Raw genomic sequence first — 22,310 nt, forward strand, 5'->3', positions numbered from 1 at the left:
CTTCTCTTCTTTCCCTTCCCTGGCATCCCTGGGCTCCTCCCCCTGGGACTCTTGGATCTATGGGGGACATGGAGTGGGGCAGGAGGTAGGCTTGCGGGTCAAGAGAACAGGGAAGATGAGGGGAGCAAGAGGGCTGGGAGGGGTGAGAAGGCTGGGGGAGGGGCTGGGTCCAGGTTTGAGCCATGCAATGAGTCAGGCTATGAGAGATTCAGGGGCCACGGTCCAGAGGGATGGGGGACTCAGCCTCAACTTCTTTAATTACCCCCAGGTGCCACAGTGATTCAGGACTTGGACACAAGCCTCCCTGAATCTCCCTGCCTCAAATGTCATGGTGACGCTCACCCTGGATTCCATGACAACAGCCTCTTCTCTTAGAGTGATGCAGCCACCCTTGTGCTTTGGAGCACACAACAGGCGTGTCACAGGCAGACTCATAGAGGGAACTCAGCCACAGCATATGCCTTATTCCAGGGACTCCAATGTCCCCATCCATATCCCCTCTGACCAAGATGTCCAAGGGTCAGAGTTCTCAGGGGCATTCAGGAGGCAGGCCCACAGCAGGTACCAGGACAATGAAGGGCCCTAGCAAGAAGAGAAGCCTTGCTGGCCATTTTCCATGCCTCAGGAGGCTGTTGGGCCATTTACTCTGCTTGTGGGCCCAGAGAGGGACAGTGTCTGGCTCCAGGTCATGCAGCTTATCAGAGGAGGGCAGGGCTCCAGCCCCAGGCCAGGATCTGCACAAGGCAGTGTGCTCCCCTGCAGGTCCCGCCACTGAGGCAGCAGGGGACGAGGACGAGGCTTGGCACTACATCACAGGGTGTGGCTGGATGTCAGGACAATGGGTGGGGGGTGGCGAAGCCTGATGGGAAAAGACAGCTGCAGATTTGTCCTCAACCGGCGGGCCAGAGCTGCCCGCCTGCAGCCGTTGCGGTGTTGTCCCTGTGTGCCTGCCCACTCAGCAGGGCTGTTACTATTCTTACCCACTTGCTGGTGGCAGCGGGGTCAGAGATAGTGGCTAGGTGGGAGCGAGTCATGAGTACCAGTCCCTTATCGAACACGTTCCCTGGAAACTTGGCAGGGGCTACCAGGCTCCGGGGGCCTAGGCAGGGCGGGCAAGGTGGTCACAGGGACGGGGAGCGGGGTGGGCTCACTCGGACAAGGCCTTATGCCAGCTCACCTACCTCTCCTAGAGCCAGGCAAGTTTCCATGAGCACCAGCCTCAGGTTTCCAGTGCAATTTCTTTCCGTATGGTCATTAAGACCCTCAAGTCATCTTCCTAGCCCATCCACCCCAGAGGGCACCACCTCAGAGCTTTTAAAGATGAGGTATTGGTTTCCCCAGTGAGGCCATAGCCAAGGGGCCACCTCTACAGGGAGAGCACTGTACTGAGCCACAGGGGTCCAGGTTGACCACTGTTCTGCCCACTTCCCAGCTGTGTGACTTTGGGTAAGTCCTTTCCCTTCCCCTGAGCTGCGCTTTCCTCACCCTCTCCAGGGCTGCTGTGGGGATGATGAAGTCCAATAGCTAGGAAGGTGGGCTGAGGGCTGCAAATACGGGTGTGTCTGTGCACGTGAGCGAGTATGCTTGGTGGGTGCAGGGGGAGGGGGAGAGAGGGAGGCACGTGGGTTCCCCATCTTGGAGACTCCCGCCCCGTGGATTTTCCACTGGCACGTCGGCACCCTCTCCCCCAAAATAGGCCCTACGAGCCGTGTGGGACAGAGCCCAGACTGAGGGGACTTTTTTTAGCTGCCCTTTGATTGTCAGCTCTCGAGCGGCCGCTATTTTGAGTCCCAACGCCTGAAGGAGGAGGGCCAAGTGGGGGCTGGGGTCAGCTCAGTGGGCCTGGCTGGCTCCCGGAAGGCATCCCCGAGGGGGCCAGACATGCCCTCTCTGGCCCAGCTCTGCTGGCAAGGAAAGCACAGCATCTCCTGTGTACTGGGCCTGAGAGCTCAGTTATTCACCTCCAGGGAAGCTGCGGACCTGGCAAAAACCATCCTTGTTTATGACGCTTACCCCACAGGCCATTGGCCTTGGCCATCGAGGGAAGAGCACATTGTGGGGATTAACTGAGATAACACAAGCAAAGACCTTACTTAGCACAGGGACTGGCACAAAACTGGCCCTCAAAAATGGGAATAGCTACTGTTATTATTGTCATCACAGCTGCTGTCATTCTTGACTTTGTTGTTAAGGTAACATGTTTATCTAGTTTCCTTCCAGTCTTTTTTCTGTGCATTTATCTTATGTTGCCAAGCTCGGGTCATAAAGCTCCTCCCTCCTCCACACTTGGTTTCAGCAGAAAAGAGCCCCTATGTCTTCTGGGATGCCTCTCTCTGCATCTCTGGCCCCCACTCCCAGGGGTCACCCCTCTATACATGTCCTTTGGGGTCCATGACCTCTGAAGTTTTACTTGACCTTCCAGAGTGTCTGTGGTATACCTACAGCTTCTGTCATCTCCTCAAATGTCATCAACCACTGCCCCACAGGATTCCAGGGTCCTAGAATTGGAAAGTCAAAGTTAGGTGCTGGGTCCTTACAAAGCCCTTGCACCTGGACTCTAAGACTCTCTGGCTCGCACCTAAGGAAATGGGCTTATTTCCACAGATTAGATGTGAGAAAGAATTTTCTGGCGGTTCAGGTGCCTAAGATTAGGCAATGGATCACGAGGACAGATGATCCATTTGCCAGCTTCCTGGTCTTTGTGTGTGTTGGATGGGGGTAGGGTGTGGGCTGTCAGGAAAGGATGAGGTAGGAAGAAGCTAGATTCTTGGATGTATCTAAGTAAGGTGAGAAAGGGAGCGTGGCTGAGCCAGGCTTCCTCCTTCCCCTCTGGGGTCATTTCCTAGCAGGGCAGCAAGGTCAGCTGGGGTTGGGGGTCATATGTTTTCCCCTCACCCCAAGTGGTTACTGCACAAGGTGAGACTTCCTTGTTACCCGAAGGACAAAAATAGATTCCAGGTGATGGCCAGCAATTCGTGCCCAGAACCACCAGGGTTATTCTGAGAGTGGTAGGCACAGGGCCAGCCCAGGCTTGGTCAAGAGTAGCTGAGCTGGAAGTGGCAGCCTATCCTTTTGGGAATCCTGAATGGGATGGGGGCACTGGAGCTATAAGCAGGTTGATAATCCTCGATATGTGGGCCTAGAATCCTGACTTGGCCATGTGATCTTGGGCAAGCCACTTGTATCTCCCGGCATAATCTTCCTTCTCAAACAATGGGGACCTTGATCTTTGCTTCTTAGGGTGGTTGAGAGAACCCTGTGAAGCTGACAGATGGTGCTCAATAAATGCATGAATCTTCACTTCAGCTGTTCCAGAATCCAGAGAAGGGACTTCCCTGGCCGTTCAGTTGTTTGGACTCCGCGCTTCCATTACAGGGGGCACAGATTCGATCCCCTGGTCAGGGAACTAAGATCCTGCATGCTATATGGTGTGGCCAAAAAAGAAGAAAAAAAAATCCAGAGAAGATAAGGGCCTTACCTGCATCTAGCCTCACCGCCAAAATGCCCCTTCCCTGCCAATCTGAAGGAACCGGAGTCAGGCATAAAAGCATGTTTCTGCAAGGGCCTGTGGGGATTTTCCAGGAAGACTCCATCCTGCTGGAGAATTCCATTCCCGGCCCTGCCACCCAGGGCTCAGCCTAAGGAGGGATGCTCTGGCTTATTCCGGTTCTGCCCAGTTCTTGCTCCTCGCCTGCCAAGCCCACATCAGGGTGTCCCACACTGTATTCTCTTGCTGTTTTCTGTGGAGTATGAGGTGCCTGAGGTTCCAAGGGGTCCCTCGGAGGCCTGACACAGAACAGTGAGGGGCACACAATTGGTCCTATCCTGCCCTCCCGTCGCCATCCCTTCCTGGGCCCTCCCTTTCCTTCACCCAGCATGTGTTAGCATTTTCCCTGGAGCCAGTACCTGCCCTCAGGGTCACCTTGGATAAACATGGGCAAACCTACACAATGGACACTGATTTGGGGCACAGGTGGCACCTAACACAGCTTGGGGGTGTATGACAAAGGCGGCTGGAGCGGGGAGGTGGAGCCAGCTCGGGACAACTGCCTGGGCAGAAGCTCAGAGGTTTGGGACGTACTGTGATGTTTCCGCGAAACTGGAGAACAGTTTGAGGGAGTCAGATGGGCCCTGAGGTCCAAATAGGAGCTGAACTGACCTCATGCATTGTATCTACTTAGCTGGAATTGGACCCCAGTTCCCTTCCCACTCCAGCCTCTCCCCTCCACAGCTACCACCACGAAGGTTTTCCCTGGGTTTAGCCAGAAACAGGAGGAGTCTTCTCAGGGGAAGTCCCGGCTGGCAAATAGGAATCTCAAGACATAACAGGGCATTAGACTTGGCCCTGGGGGGCACCCAGCTCAGCACATCACAAGGGATATTCTACCCTCTGGGATATTCCTGAATCCATGAAATGCATTTTCTGCTCACAAAGACTCCTGGGGGAGCAACACTCAGATCTGCTGGGAGCAAAGCTCTTGCAGGGTCCCAGCTGGGCCCTGGAGACCCCCAAACACATTCTGCCATTATATCACAATTTCAGCCCAGCACCTGTGCTCTGTCCAGCTTCAGCCACCTCTCTGCCCCTCGTGAGGAGGAACATGTCCCCCCCTCCACCCTTAGGCTGGCACCAAGGTTTATGATCCGGCATGGAAGACATCGAGAGCCACACGGGTGGAAAAAGTTACCCGGTTCTAAATCAGCCAGTCTTTCGATGATCTCATCCCCTTCCCAATATAGTCGCGGTCCCCTCCCTGGCGGTGGCCCCTGGCCAATGGTGTTAGTCACGAGGGAGCTGGTGGAAGGGTGGAGGGGTGTGTGTGAGGTCCAGGGTGGGAACAATTTCAACCTGGGTTTTACTGTGCATACTGTTTTGCAACCTGATTTCCCATCCCCTCCTTTACAGTATTTCCATTTAGTAGTTTCCCGTCAAATAATGAAGATCTTTCATCATCACTTTAGTTTTTCGCCATCACTTTAAAGTCCACCAGGATGGATGTACTAGAATCTCTTTGTCCAGTATGTTGAGGAAGAACATGTCCACGATGTCCAGTTTCTCTTTCTTAACAAACATCTGGCTATGACCATTTTTGTTCAAACCCTCTTGCACAGTTGCCTAATCTTCCCTCCCTCCCTCCGTCTATTTTTTGTTTTCGATAAATTCTAACAGGTACTGGGGTGAGAGAGCAGGCTTCACTGTGTGTCTGCTGAGTTCTGAACTCTCCCTTAAGTCAGAGGTACCAGGCCCAGGGAGGGGACCCAAGACCAGTCCAGGGCCACAGGTTCAGTGGAGCAGGGCAGGCTGCTGGTCTCTCCTGCTGCTCAAAACCAGCCCCCACCCCAAGCTTCCACCTGCTCTTGCCTACCCAGTCCCATAGGCCAGGCTGCCTGGGGATGCAGGGAAAGGCTGTACTTAAGATCTATCCTGTATTATATCTACACAGCCCCCACCCCAGGCACAAGCAAAGGGCCCCCAAATCCATCCAATTCATGTCTGGCCATGAACTTCCCCCAGCTTCTGCTAGAATGCTTCCATGGACCAACAACTTACTTCTTCCTCCCAGGCTTTTGGGGAACAGATAGGGCATTTTTAAAAATATCAAATGAGTAGATATTCAACAGAATTGCATGATCTCTTAGCAATTGCACAATATCTGAGGAAGCTTTGGAGAATACCACCAGAGTTTCGAAATTCAATTGTGCATTTATGAACTTTGTGACCTTGGGGACATCATTTTACTACTCCAAGCTCAGTTTTACCATCTGTAAAATGGGTTTATAATACTTGCCTCATATAGTTATGAGATGATAAGGGATTGACTCCTGTGATAATGGAGGCTGAGAAGTCCCACCATCTGCTGTGTGCAAACTGGAGGCTCAGGAAAGCCAATGGTGTGGTTCCAGTCCAAACTCAAAGGTCTATGAACCACAGGTGCCAAGGATGTAAGTCCCAGTCAGAGTCCAAAGGCCTGAGATGTCCAAGGGCAGAAGATCAATGTCCCAGCTTAACAGGGAGCAACTTTCCTCTTCCTTCCACGTTTTTGTTCTATCCCAGGCCACAGTGGATTGGATGATGTCCAGGCTCTTCTTTATTCAGTCTCCTGATTCAAATGCTAATCTCTTCTGGAAATACCCTCAGGGCAGAAGTAAATGAAAAATAAAATGAAAAAATGAAGAAAAAATGTTTTATCAGTTATCATCCCTTAGCCCCACCAAGTTAACAAGTAAAACCATCACAGCCATCTATCAGATTCACCAGTTACCAAGACTTTGCTGCTCATTGACTTCGTCAATCCTCAGTGTCATTTCTGCTGTATTCTATTCTTTACAAGTAAGCTGCTAAGAGCACCCAGATTCAAGACGAGGGGAATTGGATCTTACTGCTTGATGGGAGGAGTGGAAAAGAATTTGTGCTCAACCTTAAAAGCATAGTCAGGGGACTTCCCTGGTGGTTCCGTGGTAAGTCCCATTCCAATGCAGGGGACAAAGTTTTGATCCCTGGTCAGGGAACTAAGATCCCACACGCCCTGTTCCACAACGTCAGAGCCCACGTGCTCACAACTAGGACTGGATGCAGCCAAAAAAAAATTAAAACAAACAAACCAACCACAACCAGAAGCAAAAGGTGGAGGGTTCTAGGCTATATCCCAGAGGAGACCAGGGGCCATGGAAGAAGTGACTCCAGCCTTGCAAGATAAGACAAAGACTACTTTCTCTTCTCCCGCTCCTTCCTCTGTGTATGACTGTAGTGCCCCCATACCTGGGGCGGAAGATTCTGCGCTTTCTCCCAAAGGTGATGGGGAGCTGTGGAAGGGTTTGGAGCAGAGGAGTGAAGGGGTCAGATCTGCTGAGTCTGACCAAGATCGCTCTGACTGCTATGTGCTGGGTAGAGTTGATCAGAGAGGGCAGCCGTTGTTTAGGGGTGGAGGAGGATAAAAGTGGTTTGGACCAATCTTGGGGCAGGAGGGAGTAAACCCCAGAGATGCTCTGGGTGGGGGGCTCGGAGTTGTGGGGGGTTGGCCGTGGGGACTGGCTGAAGGGAGTGGAGATGGGGGTGGGAAGGATTCAAAGGTGTGGGGCAGTCCCCAGAGAAGAACTCCCACACTGGGGGGGACCAGAAAAGGTGGCAGCCACCCTCTCACCTCTCTTGGGATCCCAACAGCCCCTTCCCCAACAGGCAGGGCTGACTGACCACAGAGAAGGGTCCTTCCCTCCTACCACCTACTCATTCCAGCCCCAAAGACTTCCAGGGTCAGGAGAGGCTCCCTGAAGGCTCTTCCAGGCTGCAGTTGCCAGATACCCTGCTCTGCCTGGTGGTGAGTCCCAGGGCCTCATTTTCTCTGGAACACTTTCCTCCTACTCCTGCTGCAGCTGACGCCAACACGGCCTGATGGTGACACCTAGAGGCAACACCTGCCTCACATTGCTTGACTACAGCATCCCACAGCGACGGCCTGTGCCTCCAGGGCTCCACATGGGTGTTCCCCTCATGCAACCCTGGGATTTAGTGGCCAAGTCACTGGGCAGAGCTCTGAAGCCCAGCTCCTCCATCCTTCCCTGATAAAGCCCAGAGTGGGGTCAGCAAGGTCCCCGGAACCCCAAATCAGCCCATAGATACCCTCCCCTGCCACAAGCCAAGGAGCACATTGGCTTATTGATGACATTTCCCTGTCCCCCCACCCACTGCTCTGATTTGTTTCAGAGGAAGGGTCATCCCAGCAGCTCAGCATTCACAGAACCAACCTCTCAGCACCTCACCATTTGGGCCCATCCTATGTCCTGAGTCCCATGTGAGAAGATGCAATGGCCCTCAGCTTTTGTTAGAGCTCTTTTTAGCTAGTTGTTCATTGTCATCTATCCACACCCACAGCCTCTTCTGTGCCTGGATATGCCTCACCCCTCTCCTCACTTCCATGCCACTGCTCACAGTTTTCCTCCTACTTCTCTGGTCTCTTTTTTTCTGGTTCCTCTCCATCTGCTCCTCCCTTAATGATCCATCTATCCACCCATATGCCCCCATCCCTCCTTATCCATTGTGCAATCAGCGGGACGGGGGCTAAGTCTGACATTACAGGGATGAGGGTAGGAAGGGAAAAAACAAGGACAGGTACCCAACAGCACCTGCTGGTCACACCGCAGGGAAAGTGGGGGGATTGAGGTGGGACTTTCTGCATGGCACCCACCCCACCTCTGTGCTGATGAAGAGCAAGCCATGTCCTCTCTGAGGTCGCTGCATGGCCTTACCCACTTCTCCATCCCCAGACATTACCCAAGAGGCTCCTTCTTTCTCACTCAGCCACATTTGACCAGCTCTCCTTCAACCTTCTCTACTCTGGCCCTACTTCTGTGATGTCTCTAGAGCGCATCCCTAGATGCTCTGGACCAAGCCCTCTGAGCTCCATTGTGCGCAGTGTCATGGGCAATGCCTGGGTGGCTCTGCCTGCTTGGCCCCAGGGCCACACAAGGTATGTGCAGGTGGACTGGAGAGAGAAGCTGCTTGTGGCAGACATTACCTATCTTCATCTGCTGTAAGGAGAATAGCAGGAAATTGTACACCGCAGATGGGACCCGAATGCACAGTCTTCCAACTGAAACCACACAACTGTTTCAGGGCTTAATGAAGCTCAGGTCCTTAACATCTCAGCACAGAATTAATTCAATGAGAGGTAAAGTGACAGGTAAGCAATAGATTTATTAATATTTTTTGTAAAGAAGTTGCAGGGAAATGGGATGCTAGAAGGTGATCATGTCCCAGGTCTCTGGTGAGTTCCTGGGCCTGGCTGCCAAGTGAATGTCCTTGGCTTCCTGTGGGAAAGCAAAAGTGAGAGCTGGAGACGCACAGTAAAGTGAAAGCAGAGATACTATTCCAGAGGCAGAAGGTGAGAGAGTCCTGAAATCCGGGGTGGTAAGTTTCTATGGGCAGGGTAATTTCATAGGCTAGTAAGGGGAGGATTATTCCAATTATTTGGGGGAAGAGACAGGGACTTCCAGGGAACTGGGCCACCGCTCCCTTTAAAGCCTTTTATTGTTGTTCAGTCGCTCAGTCATGTCTGACTCTTTGCAACCCCATGGGCTGCAGCACACTAGGCCTCCCTGTCCATCACCACCTCCCAGAGTTTGCTCAAACTCATGTCCATTGAGTTGGTGATGCAATCCAACCATCTCATCCTCTGTCACCCCCTTCTGCTCCTACCCTCAATCTTTCCCAGCATCGGGGTCTTTTCGAGTGAGTCGGCTCTTCATTCGCATCACGTGGCCAAAGTATTCGCGCTTCAGCTTCAGCATTTTATGGTCTGCCTCAAATTGTCCTGGCGCCATTGTGTGTGTGTGTGTGTGTGTGAGTCATTTAGCATATGCTAATGTATTACAATGAGCACATAATGAGGCCCAAGGTGTACCAGCAGTAGAATTTTCAGCCATCTTGGACCTAATCGGTTCTGACTACTTTTCATCAAGTCCTCAACATTTCAGCTTATGCCCTGCCTCCTTCCTTCTTGTCTCAGTGGGGCAAGTGAGAACTTTCCAGAATCCCAGGAAGGCAGGAAAAGTTAAGATCTGCGATAGAGTGAGCTTTGAAAAGTGCCTCTACAGGCTGCTTCTTCTGAAGGTGAGGGTAAGTAATGTTTCCTGGTCTATGGATGTTACCGAACTAAACTGGGTCCAGTCACTGGCCACATGGCAAAACCAATTTACTGGTTGGTACTGGGTTGTGGTGACAAAAAGTGCAGCGTTTATTTGCAGGCAAGCTGTGTGGGCAGCTTTCATGCTGTAAAGACCCAAACTCCCCCACAACTTTCAGAGGAGGATTTTTTTTTTTTAATTGAAACTTTTTTTTCTTTACTTATTTTTGGCTGCTCTGGGTCTTTGTTGCTGTAGGAAGGCTTCTTGTGGCGGTTTCTCTTATTTTGAAGCATGAGCTCCAGGCATGTGGGGTTCAGTAGCTGTGGTTCCCAAGCTCTAGAGCACAGGCTTAGTAGTTGCGGCACAGGGCCCAGTTGCTCCGCGGTATGTGGGATCCTCCCAGACCAGGGAACGACCCCCCGTTTCCAGCATTGGCAGGTGGATTCTTCACCACTGAGCCACCAGGGAAGCCCTAGAGGTTTTTTAAAGGCACCATTTAGGGTGAGAGCTGCAGGGTGTGTGACTTTCTTCTGATTTGTCAGTGGTGAGGTAAGAGGGTAATGTTTTGGTAATCCCAATTATCAACCTTCTGGTTCCAACAGGTCTGAGGTCTACAGTGCTTGTCGTCAGCACGTATTTTTATTAAGTTCTAAAATGATGGGATATGGGAATGTATGGGTTATCTATCAGCTTCTTGTCCGAATAACCTACTTCTCCACACCATCCTACCCACCCTGGGCCAAAATTGTGCCATGAGATTTTTCCTGCATTTTCCCTTTCTGAAAGCCCAGCACTGGGACAAGTGCATGGGGCAGTGGACTCGGTTCAATGTGTGCCCTATTGTAGTGTCAGGAAGTTTTCAAGCCTCTGGGCGTTTTTTATCACGTTACAAAGAAGAAAACAGCTCCATTATTTTCACCTTTCTCTCCCTCAAATCTGCTCTTCAAGGCCCAGTTTAACAACCCTTTGTTGTTATTCAGTTGCTAAGATGTGTCGACTCTGCAACCCATGGACTGCGGCACACCAGTCTCCCGTCCTTCACCATCTTCGGGAGTTTGTTCAAACCCATGTCCATTCATTGAGTTGGTGATGCCAACCAACCATCTCATCCTCTGTCGTCCCCTTCTCCTGCCTTCAATCTTTCCCAGCATTAGGGTCTTTTCCAATTAACCACACTAGCCCACACTAAAATTACCAACCTAATAGTTGTATTTGCATTTTAAGAAGTACCCATCAGAGTGGTCTTTGTGAGCTGTATCACTCAGAGGCAATGAGATATGGCTCAGTCAGTGGAGGTGGGATCAAGTGGGCTCTTCAAGTAGCTGGCTAGATCCTTCCTAAAGCGGGCTCTGATTTTAAAATTAACAAAGAAGCTGGTTTTACAAGGCCAGTTAAATAATGTGAAGTCCCAGCAAGCCTCAGGCCTGAGTGTGTGGAGACCGTCACAACAAAAGCCTCTCTTTTCCTTCTTTTCAGCTCTCCACACAAGTTAACACTAAGCAAGGACTTCCTGTGTGGCTAGCAGACACCAAAAATTGGCAGAGAAAACTTCTTTAGGGTAAGCCTTTTTTTTTTTTTTAATGTGGAACATTGTTAAAGTCTTTATCACATTAGTTACAGTGTTGCTTATTTCATGTTTCAGATTTTTGGCCGCAAGGCATGTGGGATCTTAGCTCCCCAGGCAGGGATCAAACCTGCATCCTCTGCATTGGGAGGCAGTCTTAACCACCAGGCCAGAGAAGTCCCTCGGGTGAACTCTTGAACAAACTAAAATCTTCCATGGCTAGATACAGGTGGTAAAACAAAGGCTGGCCTAATCTAGTGCCCTAAGTTGCTCAGTCATGTCTGACTCTTTGCAGACCCCATGGACTATATAGCCTACCAGGCTCCTCTGTCTGTGGGATTTTCCAGGCAAGGGTACTGGAGTGGGTTGCCATTTCCTTCTCCAGGGGATCTTCCCAACCCAGGGATCGAACCCAAGGACCTGACAAATACAAATGTTCAAAACCAAAAGAAAGCAAATCGCATTTTGCCTCTTTTATTTACAAGTTTCACTTAAATATCTCTCACGGTGAGAAAATCAACGTCAAAAAGAACACTGGTATACAGTTTACGAATATCAGTATATATTAAAGAACATGGTTAATTTTTCCAAGTACATGCTTGATACGAAATATTTTCCAGGAGGCTAGTTAAATGTCAGGTGCCCAAGGTGTCAGGGAAAGAGCCTCGAGCCTGCTCAGGAGATGGTCACACTGCAGGCCACCTGTGTTTGGCACTTGGTGACACATGTGGCAGCTCAGAGGACAAAGCAGGGCCACCAGCCTTTATTCCTAGCCCCAAAGCCACACCAGGGCTTCCTCTGCGATGAGAGCCACATTCAGAGACAAATGAACCACTTAAAATGTCAAATGAAAAATAGGTCACTAGGGACTGATGGATGAACAAGTCAAGCCAGATTCATTCTGAAATTTTCTTGTCGACCTTTTAAGCCAATCATACTTCTGGGGAAAATGTTAATACACCTCAAAGTTTACACTTTCATTATAATAAATTAGCTTTAATGCTCCAAATATCATCTCAGAAGACTGTACACATAACTTGACCTAACATACTAACCTCAACTTAGAACTTCTCTATTCATTTTGATCAATCCCCAGAATCAGCAGAACTGTATTATTTACATATATAACAATATCTAAAGTACGCCAATATTACCAACATTTCTTACCTGAAATAAATAAATAAATATGCCATTTAAAGCACTAATAAAGCATAGTTTATTCAAAAATGACACCTTAAACAATCTCATCTTTTAGTTCATTTTAGAAGTCTCAATATCAAAATCTTTACATACAAGGAATGATAAGTATTTTGGAAGACCTGACAAGTACCACCAACCCCCTCTCCAATCCCACTATCCATGCTCAAGTGGTAGCCCATGTGCCTCAGGCCAGTGACAGCAGAGTGATGGTCAGGGAGTCAGACACACTGGAGTTAACCAGGAGCAGCTGCTCCTCGAAGCCTTCATGGCAGAGTTCACAGTGGAAAAAGGGCAGAGAATAAACCAGCCTTTCTTTTCTCTCAATATGCCAATTAGAAAGCAAATCTATTAGGCTAAGAAAAAACACAGATATCTTTGAAGGAACAGATTGGGAGTCTGTATTCTCTCAGCTATTCCCCAAGTTAATCAGGTATATTTACGAGCTCATGAGAGGCTCCAAACCAGGATTCAGACACTCTGTAACCCCAGTAAATGCTCTGAGGGTGTGCCAGGGTTTAGCTGGCATAAAGAATGAAGAATTTCAGACAAGTAGTGTTCAGCTCTAGTAATGAACCTTCATGCAAGCTAAATGATAGGGATTCAGGTTTTATTTTTGAGTTAAGATTTTTTCAGAATAAAAGGACAAAGTCTTAAGCACTCAAAAGAGAATTTCTTAGACAAAGCAATATCACTAAAAGTACAGGAAAACATTCCTAGGCTGTCTCAACACTTGAATGTCCCTTGTCCCGAATGTGAAAGTCATACCTAGCTATTTTGCTTTCCTTTCAGTGGGTGGCTCGAGGGGGTGAGATGAGGGAACCATCAACAGGAAGATAGTGCAGGAAAATGAAGTCAGTTTTGCAGGATTATATTTATTTCCATCTAGAGACACACTTCCTGTTTAAATGCTACAGCAATTTCAGAACATAAAATTCATCCCCCTAAAAATAATTTTCAAATCAACACAGACTGTGCAGCTCACAGAAGCTACTACAGGTTACATTGGTTTTTGGCCCAACTCCTATACTAAATAAGGCCTAGTTACTGAGGAGTAGCAATGGCCATTTATCCCACTAGTCTATGGGCAAATGTCCCATCTGAAAAAAATCTCCCTCCTCCCTCCTCCCCACTACCCCTGGGGATGCAGCCAGGGAGCCTTGGTTAGCAACTTATTCTCAGGTCCTTCACATTTTTACCTCTCCAGATTCAAGCTGAATCTTAAAGTCTAGAATCCACTGCATAAGCCAGTCCTGCCTAAACTGTCATGCAGTCTTGAATTTCCTGCTTCCCTGAAACCGTGTGAAGTGAGAGCATTCTTCCTAGACAGTACTGCACAGTCAGCAGGGTGAGAGAGTTCAGCATAGCAGAGGGTGAAGGAGCATTGGGAGGAATTAGAAGAATGTTTGAGAAGTATAATCAGAAAGGCTAAGTACTATGAGTAAATCTGTAGAGATTTACTGAACACTGGAGGAAATTTTATTAATGAAGGAAAGGCCAGGAGTTAAGGCTCAGACAGAAGTTACCTCCTAGCATGGCTCAAAGGTTCAAGGGGTGAGACACAGAGGAAGGGCTTGAAAGCTACACAAATTCAGCTGGTCCAGAGGCCTGGCCACCTTCACCCGCAGCTGAAAAACCAAAAAAACTCATTCCAAGCATGCTCGCTCACAGCACGCCTGTTTTGCAAGTTTGAGGACTCAATTTTAACAAACTAAATCAGAACTAGAATGCAGCATTACAAAATGTTTTCACAACTAAACACACACACACAAGTTAGAATTTTGCATAGAGAAGTGTCCTGTAATATGCTTTGTAAACCTAGGTCTTTAGTAACTTCAGAATAAAAAACAAAAACCTCTCTTCATAGTGTAGAAGTCCATGATTACACAGAGAGAATTATCAGTCTGCAGATTTTGCAGCAAGAGCTCAGAAGATCCTGGACTTCTTCATATTCTTAGAATCATAATTAAATTTACCCTTTCCAGGCTCAGGCTGACAGTTTTAACAGTGTCTTTATAAAAGGACTTGGGTTACATGAGCCCAAGACAAGTTGATCATCTCTGTGCTCTACCCTCTCTGTGCAGAAGAGGTGACCAAAACACTCAGGCACATAAAATCACTAGATTTGTTTTTAACCCAAGGCTGTTTTTTCCTCACATTAGTCTATAATTAAGCAAGCTGCATCTATCCGCCTGCCCTTCAACCATAGGGTCTAAAGAGCCAGGTTCAGAGTAAGGGAAAATGTCTCAGAAGAACATTGAAGTTAACCTTGGCAACAGGGTGGGAGACTCTTAACTCCTCTTGGAAGAGGCACCAATCGATTCTGAGTTGAAATATACCACGGTGACTGTGATGTCATCCCTGTACATTCTCGCCAAGTCTTCTGGCAACGTCAGCATCGCCGACAGCCGCTCAGGCTCCATCTCCCCGTATTCGTTGTTCCCTATGGCGTATCTGATCAGACGTGTGGCCGCGTTTTGGTCGGCCACGTGGAGGCCCTGGGCTTTCCTCTGCTGCAACAGGCTCTGCATGAGTCCCAGGTTGGTGGGTCTCTGGGCCAGGTCTGGCTTGTGCTGACCCTCTTCAGCCAGGTGCTCCACCACCAGCCTCACCACATCCTCGTTGCCCAGCACGTCCCACAGGCCATCAGAGGCCAGCACGAGGAACTTATCCTGGGGCCTCAGCCTGTGGTAGGTGACCTCTGGCCTGGCTGTCAGGTAAGGTGGGGTGTAGTAGTGCGGGGGGGTGAACTGGTAGATGTTGAGGGCCTCGGTGTCGAAGCCCCGCTCCAGGACGCTGCGCTGCAGCTCTTTACTCCACTTCAGCTGGACATCCCCAAAGGCCCTGCAGGGCATGAGGACACCCAGCAGCCTGTTTTCCATGATGACCGTCCTGTCCTCGGACTGAGGATGCTCTCTTTTCAGCCGTGACAGCTCGGCTGGGTTCCAGGCATTGTGGTCCTGGGTGAGGGGCAGACAAGACCACATGCCGTTGTCTTCCTGGACACCAAGGATGGCCCGGCAGTCACCAGCATTTGCCACGTGCAAGTGAACCCCATCAACATGGGCCAAGCAAGCCGTTGCCCCTGAGAAAGCAACCTGGAGTGAAAGGTTCCTAGTCATCTCATCTTCGAGGGGGGCCTGAATCTCTAGCGAGATGTCAGAATCCAGTCTCTGGAAGGAGTACATTAATGCTTCCTCAGTGTTCAGCCCCATTTCCATGTGCAGGTTTAGCAGCTCCTGCCAGTAGACACGGAGGTGATCAAGATGCACCGACGTGACATCCTTGTAGATACTGTCCCCTGGGTGCTTGAGCCACTGAAGGATGGGCAGCAGGGGCTTCATGCTTTCCATGGCCTCCTCCATTTGCTCCAGAGTCTGCTGGGACATTAGTGACACGGCCACATAGTAGAAGAGCCTCTCACTCACTGCTTGAGCACATGCGTGGCCACCGTGTCCATCAAAGATGCCAAACAGCAGTCCATTGGTCTGCAGGCAGGCAGCTATACCTCCCCGGTCCTCTACTGGGGAATTGGCAGCTAGATGGTTGCTCTCAAACCGTAACACTGAATCTGGAGCTCTGCTGACAAGGTCAAGAATCTTGTGGGCCGACTCACCAGCTCGGAGGACCTCATTTACCTGATCGGGGCTGAGCTGCAAGTGGAAGTCCTCTTCCTCCGTTGATGTGTGTCTGTAGGCTTTCCGCAGAGCAATGCCACCCCATGCAGCGGTGTTGTCTTTTAGGGTGGCTGGCCCCTGAGGAAAGAGTCTCCATTTTGATTTAATCCTATTTGAGGCATACCTTGAATATAAACGTTGTCCCCCCTGTAATGTGGCAACAGTCTTCCTTGCAGAACTGAGAATCCAGTAGGACACAGTACTTGACATTCTGAAACCGTATAAGCGAATATGTTCCTTCCGCAAAAGGGTTCTTTAAATCTGAAAATTCCAAGAGGTTAAGAAATTTAATTTCTTAAAAATAATGACTCTGCCAACACTTAATCTCAAAATATTTAAGTCTCCACACATCCCATTATAACATATAAATGCATTTCAGAAAATGGGTTTTTAAACACTCTGCACTTAAGAGTCACTGAGGGCTTCCACAATTGTTTCCTTCTTCCCAAATCCTTTCCCTTGTTAGAGCCCAGTGCATAGCTCCCATGTTCCCTCTCCCAGGTAGGCTGTGTTCCTTTATTTATTTTTTGTGTGTGTGTGTTCCTTTAAATACAAACAAACTCTTTCTTGCCCCCCAGCTATCTTGGTAGCTACTCTCAGTTGGATGCCATCCAGCTCTTTAGGCAGGAAGACAGTGGCAGCAAATAAGACAGAAAAGCCGTTGGAGTCAGATCAACTCTAGGCTCCAACTGGTTATGATAAGTGGAAAAAAGTATGTGCTGGGGTACAGGAGACTCTGAAAATGATCAGACAAGGCAAAGCGAACCTGGTCATCCTCACCAACAGCTGCCCAGCCTTGAGGAAATCTTGCATAGAGCACTATGCCATGTTGGGGCTTCCCTGGTGACTCAGACAGTAAAGAATCTGCCTGCAATGCAGGAGACCGGGGTTTGACCCCTGGGTTGGGAAGATCCCCTGGAGAAGGGAATGGGAACCCACCCCAGTATTCCTGCCTAGAGAATTCCATGGACAGAGAGGAGGAGTCCATGGGGTTGCAAAGAGTCAGACATGACTGAGCAACTAACACTGGCAACTTGTATGCCATGTTGGCCAAAAACTGGTGTCCATCACTATAGTGGCAATACCACTACTGAATTGGACACAACGTGTGGAAAATAACAGAGTATGCACACTAGCTATCATTGATCCAGGTGATGAGCAGAAGCATGCTAGGAGAAGAGTGGTGAAAAGTAAATCAGGAAAAAATTTTCCTTAATAAAACTGGCCAGAGCTTGTTCTACATATATGTAAAGAACACACGCATGCATGCTCTGTAAGTTCAGGAAACATGGCTGCCTTATTTACCAGTGGCTTTCCAGTGCCCAGGCCTCAAACACTGGCTAAACACATCAATTTCAAGAGGTCCCAAAGCACACTTGCTATGACACTAGCTGTCTAGCATCAGACACACGACTTCACTTGCCTGAGTTCCAGTCATCCATCTGTGGAATGGGAATACTAGTTTCATAGGGTTTTGTGAGGATTTTAAAGAAATATAACCCTTCAGCTTCAAAAAAAAAAAGATATTATTAGCAATAATCTTTTATTATTAGGTGTATCACTGAAGATTTAGAAGTTGTTTCCACTATCTCCCTATTTATAAAATACCAAACTGCAATGCCTAACGCATCAACATTTCCCCTACTTAAGTTTTAACCTACTTTTTCCCCAAGGCTAGTATCAGTAGGTCAAAGAGTGTAGACTCATCCTGCCAAATTCCTACACCTTCAACAGCCTCTGGCGGTATTTTTCCTTAGAAAAAAATTTTTAAAAGCTGCTCTATTTTACTATTTTCTCTGGAGAACCGGGGGTAGGGGGGAGTGGGGGGGGAGCGTTTTTTTCACTCCACGTGTTTTCGGAATCCCGCCCTCCACAAGTTTTTCTGTCGGGAGTATGGAGAACGCCCACACTCGAGGACCGCCCAGTCTCCCCAGCCCACCCCGCCGAACTAGGGGCAGGATTGGTCGGACCCGGCGCGCGGAGGGCGCCTACTCGTGCCCCTCATCCCCACCCCTAGCCCTGGAGAGAAGCCAGGCAGCGTTGTCCGACGCAAGGCCGTCTGCCACAGACCCTACCCAAACAGTTTCGCGTATCTAAAGAAAGCAGGTTCCAAAGTCAAGTCTCTGACCCACAGGCTCAGAGATACGAGCGCGACCTCCGGAATCCACCAAGCCCTATCTCCCTCAAACCCTGGCGTGGCCACGTCCCTGAGTCCCAGCTTCCCAGTCTATAGATAAGGCGAATTAAGTTGAGATGCTGAGCTCCGAGGGCTAAAACAGCTACTGCGGATGTTCCGGCACGCAGCCAAAGGTTCTATGCCAGACTGCGAGCCCACGTGGCGCGTGCGCGCGAGAAGGGTGACCGTCGCTGTGACCCAGGCTCTTCGCAGTCCGCCGCGGGCCCGCCCCCTCACCTCACTTCACCTCCACTCTCCACCTCATCACCTGAGCCGTGGCCGTGGGCTGGAGCAGACGCGGGGAGGCTAGAGGCTTTCACATCCCGCACTCGCCCCTTCCCTACCTCGGACCCTCGTCCTCCTCTCACCAGCCCCGAGGCCGCCGTGTCCGTCAGTCAATTTCACGCCCGCAAGCTGTACCGCGGCTACCCCTACCCCGGACTCAGCTCCCCGAAGGGACCTCTAGTGCTGCTGATCTAGCTGGAGGAGGAAGCATCCTTTTGCCAGCCTTTACTGGTTCATCTGTGGAGGCGGGCCCCTGACGAACAGCCCAATTGTCCAATGGATGAAGAGACTGAGAAGGCGGGCTCCGGATGGGCCAAATCCGGTTCCTCCCCCTCTCCCGCCCACCCCAGCCAACCTTTACCCACCCCGCCCTCCGTCTCTGACTGCGGGTAGGCTTGGCCCTGGGCCTTGAGATTAAGCAGTCTTGCGGCTGAGCGCTCCCACCACGTGACACCCTGCCCGTTCTGCACACCTCAAACAGAGCAGCCTCTCCCATTTCTCTGTTGTTCATCATACCCCAAGGCTTCCTCTCCATTTCTGTCCTGACCAGTTCAGACCCCTCTCCCAGGCGCCACACCCTTCTATATCCTCTTAGACAATCCCCTTAGACGCCTCCCTCGGAGTCCCTATGTACACCTTAAACACAGTTTGTCTCGAACTCATTTTTTTCTGCTAAACCTGCTCTTCTCCTTCCCTAACCCAGTAATGGCCCCACCACATGCTCAGAGACCCAAGCCCCAAGCCTGGGAGTCATTTTGACTCCTCTTCCCTAACCCCCACCCCTCTTCTGTAGGTTATCTGATCCTGTTCTTCATCTCACCTCCTAAATATCCCTCTAATCCAAATATTTGCCTCCAGCTGCTCTACCACTCTATACAATCTTCTTATCTGGTCACTCCACCCTGACTTCAACTTGGCCCTAGGCACTCTTCCTCTATCCCTGGAGAAGGAAATGGCAACCTCCTCCAGTATTCCTGCCTGGAAAACCCCATGGACAGAGGAGCCTGGCAGGCTGCAGTTCATGGGGTCACAAAGAGTCAGACAGCTGAGCGACTGAGCACGCTCTTCCTCTATAGAGAAGGTAGGGTAACCCTTCTACAATTCAAATTGCTACTATAAAGTCTTCATTGACTGCCCACCAACCACTGGGCCTTGAACTGACAATTACATTGGCATGGCCACTGACAGTTATCACAATAGTTAGTGGTGGGTAGATTGAGAAAAGCTGAGAACCAGAACACCAGATACTCCCTCTGTCCCTGTAGAATTAAGGTTATAACCTGCTGCCTTACAAATTGCTTTAATAGAACCTATCTACTACCTATGGTGGGCTTCCCAGTTTGTTGTTCAGTTGCTCGGTAGTGTCCAACTTTTTGAAACCCCATGGACTGCAGCACATCAGGCTTGCCTAACTTTCACCATCTCCCAGAGTTTGCTCAAACTTATGTCCATCTAGTCAGTGATGCTATCCAACCATCTCATCCTCTGTTATCCCCTTCTCCTCTTGCCTCCTTTCCTAGCATCAGGGTCTTTTCTAATGAGTCAACTCTTTGCATTAGGTGGCCAAGGTATTAAAGCTTCAGCTTCAGCATCAGTCTTTCCAATGAATATTCAGGACGGATTTCCTTTAGATTGACTGGTTTGATCTTGTTATCCAAGGGACTCTCAAGAGTATTCTCCAACACCACAGTTCGAAAGCATCAGTTCCTCAGTGCTCAGCCTTCTCTATGGTCCAACTCTCATATCCATACATGACTACTGGAAAAACCACAGCTTTAACTAGACGGACCTTTGTTGGCAAAGTGATGTCTCTGCTTTTTAATACGCTGTTCTAGGTTTGTCATAACTTTTCTTCCAAGGAGCAAGCATCTTCTAATTTCATGGCTGTCACCATCCATAACACTATGGCTGTCACCATCCACAGTGATTTTGGAGCCCAAGAAAATAAGGGTTTTCCAGGTAGGTCAGTGGCAAAGAATCCGCCTGCCAATACAGGAGACACGGCTTTGATCCCTAGGTGGGAAAGATCCCCTGGCGAAGGAAATGGCAACCCACTCTGGTATTTTTGCCTGGGAAATCCCATAGACAGAGGAGCCTGAGGCTATGGTCCATGGGGTTGCAAAAGAATGGGATTTGACTTAGCAACTAAACAACAACTACCTATGATAAATCAAGTGTAGTCTTCCCTAGAAGCAGAGAAAACTGGGAGATGACCAGAAAAGGCCACTTAGAACCCTGAAAATGTGACCCTGTGAGAGGAAGGCACACTGGCTTATCTAGGGAGCCTGGCCAGCCCACCTGGATCCAAGGACATGACAGCCATAAAATGGTTCCTGTCAGACTTGTTGGTGATATGATATTCATACTGCCACTCACCCTTGCCCTTTTTCAGAAGTTCTACCAGTAAGTCAGAATTTGCAATGTCTCTCTTCCTGGATATTGAGACAGCTGTTTCCAACTTAAACTAAAAATGACTCCAAAAGATTCCAAATAAATAGATGCAGTTATTATTATTTTTAGGGGCAACACAGTTTCTGGGTGTCTACCATATGTCAGGCCCTGGGCTGATGACTACTGGAGAAACACAGATGGCAGCCCCAACAGCACTTTCCTGAGAAAATTACATCATTCTGCTGTCTGAAACCACTGAGTTTTTCTAAGTTACCACACGTACACCACTTCCAAAGTAAAAATCCACTCTTGAGGATTTTGTGTGCATTGGTACTTTTGTTTAAAGCCTATAGTGAGCTTATTTGCCCTATATATACATGATGGCTAGCCCAAGAACCCTATTCAGTGTCCCAAGGCTTCCTTGGCACAAAGTCTTATTAGAAAAAAAAAAGAAGGAAAAGGACTTATCTCTGCCTTGAGATTGGAGAAGGAAATGGCAACACACTCCAGTACTCTTGCCTGGAAAATCCCATGGACGGAGGAGCCTGGTAGGTTACAGTCCACGGGGTCGTGAAGAGTCCGACACGACTGAGTGACTTCACTTTCACTTTTCACTTTCACTCATTGGAGAAGGAAATGGCAACCCACTCCAGTGTTCTTGCCTGGAGAATCCCAGGGACGGAGGAGCCTGATGGGTTGCCGTCTATGGGGTCGCACAGAGTCGGACGTGACTGAAGTGACTTAGCAGCAGTAGCAGCTGCCTTGAGAAAGGGGAAGCAGCAGCTCAGCTGTCATTTTCCAAGAAAATATGTAAAAAATACTGTCTCATTCAAAACCAAGCAAATGTGAATTAGAATGAGATACTGATTTTTGTCAAACTGACGAACATTAAAACATGATTAATACCTAATGTTGGTGAGTGGGCATTGCCTTCTTGGCAGGTGGGAGTATAAATTGAAGCTGCCCAAGGGACAGCTCTTTGATCCACTAATTCTACGTCTTTTAATTTTACAGAGACAATCAAAGGCAAACATTGCAAATTTTCTACAATAAACACATGTTACCCCCATCTTGTATAATCATCTTGTATAATCAGAAAAAAAAAAAAGAAGCAAAACTGTATTTTGCAAGCAGAGGAGTGGTGGGGGTAGGGAAACAAATCTCTTAGATGATTCTGGGCAGGTCCCCTGTTTCCTTAGCAATGCAGATAAGCCCACCTATGGAATATTAGGAAAGCTGGATTTGAAGATGACCTTTATGTCAGGAGGAATTGAGATGGGGATTTGTCTGGCCTGATCATCTGGGAGAGTTTAGAAAAACCTCAGATGTCTTTTTTGCCAGCACGAGCTTGCCCATGCAGCGTTTCTGTAGCATCACCCTTGCCCAAGGCAGCTTTAAG

At 49.1% G+C, this 22,310-nt stretch overlaps 1 protein-coding gene and 1 long non-coding RNA gene across 9 annotated transcripts; one reads left to right on the top strand and one right to left on the bottom strand.

Annotated features, from left to right (window-relative positions):
* The first annotated feature begins 560 nt into the window (after window positions 1-560).
* On the top strand, window positions 561-11,284 carry LOC122420926. Its single transcript, XR_006263412.1, has 4 exons — window positions 561-1,446; window positions 6,056-6,793; window positions 9,504-9,613; window positions 11,098-11,284. It is a non-coding gene; the product is annotated as an uncharacterized LOC122420926 (long non-coding RNA).
* A 359-nt stretch (window positions 11,285-11,643) lies between these two features.
* On the bottom strand, window positions 11,644-18,738 carry PDP2 (pyruvate dehyrogenase phosphatase catalytic subunit 2). 8 transcript variants are annotated; one of them, XM_043436521.1, is made up of 3 exons: window positions 18,604-18,738; window positions 17,483-17,566; window positions 11,644-16,320 (listed from the first exon to the last, which is right to left on the bottom strand). In XM_043436521.1, the coding sequence occupies exon 3, from the start codon at window positions 16,267-16,269 to the stop codon at window positions 14,674-14,676; it is 1,596 nt and encodes a 531-aa protein (XP_043292456.1). In that variant the 5' UTR covers window positions 16,270-16,320; window positions 17,483-17,566; window positions 18,604-18,738; the 3' UTR covers window positions 11,644-14,673. The 8 variants fall into 8 exon arrangements, with proteins under 8 accessions (XP_043292456.1, XP_043292454.1, XP_043292458.1 ...); XM_043436519.1 differs by having other exon boundaries at window positions 18,580-18,726; XM_043436523.1 differs by having other exon boundaries at window positions 18,504-18,724.
* Window positions 18,739-22,310: the final 3,572 nt, after the last annotated feature.

This window comes from Cervus canadensis, chromosome 18 (genome assembly GCF_019320065.1).
Source record: "Cervus canadensis isolate Bull #8, Minnesota chromosome 18, ASM1932006v1, whole genome shotgun sequence".
NCBI classification, from domain to species: Eukaryota; Metazoa; Chordata; class Mammalia; order Artiodactyla; family Cervidae; genus Cervus; species Cervus canadensis.

What these genes read in the sequence shown, in the direction of transcription:
- PDP2 (XM_043436524.1), bottom strand. Translation starts at nt 16,269, where the DNA reads ATGTCAAGTACTGTGTCCTACTGGATTCTCAGTTCTGCAAGGAAGACT.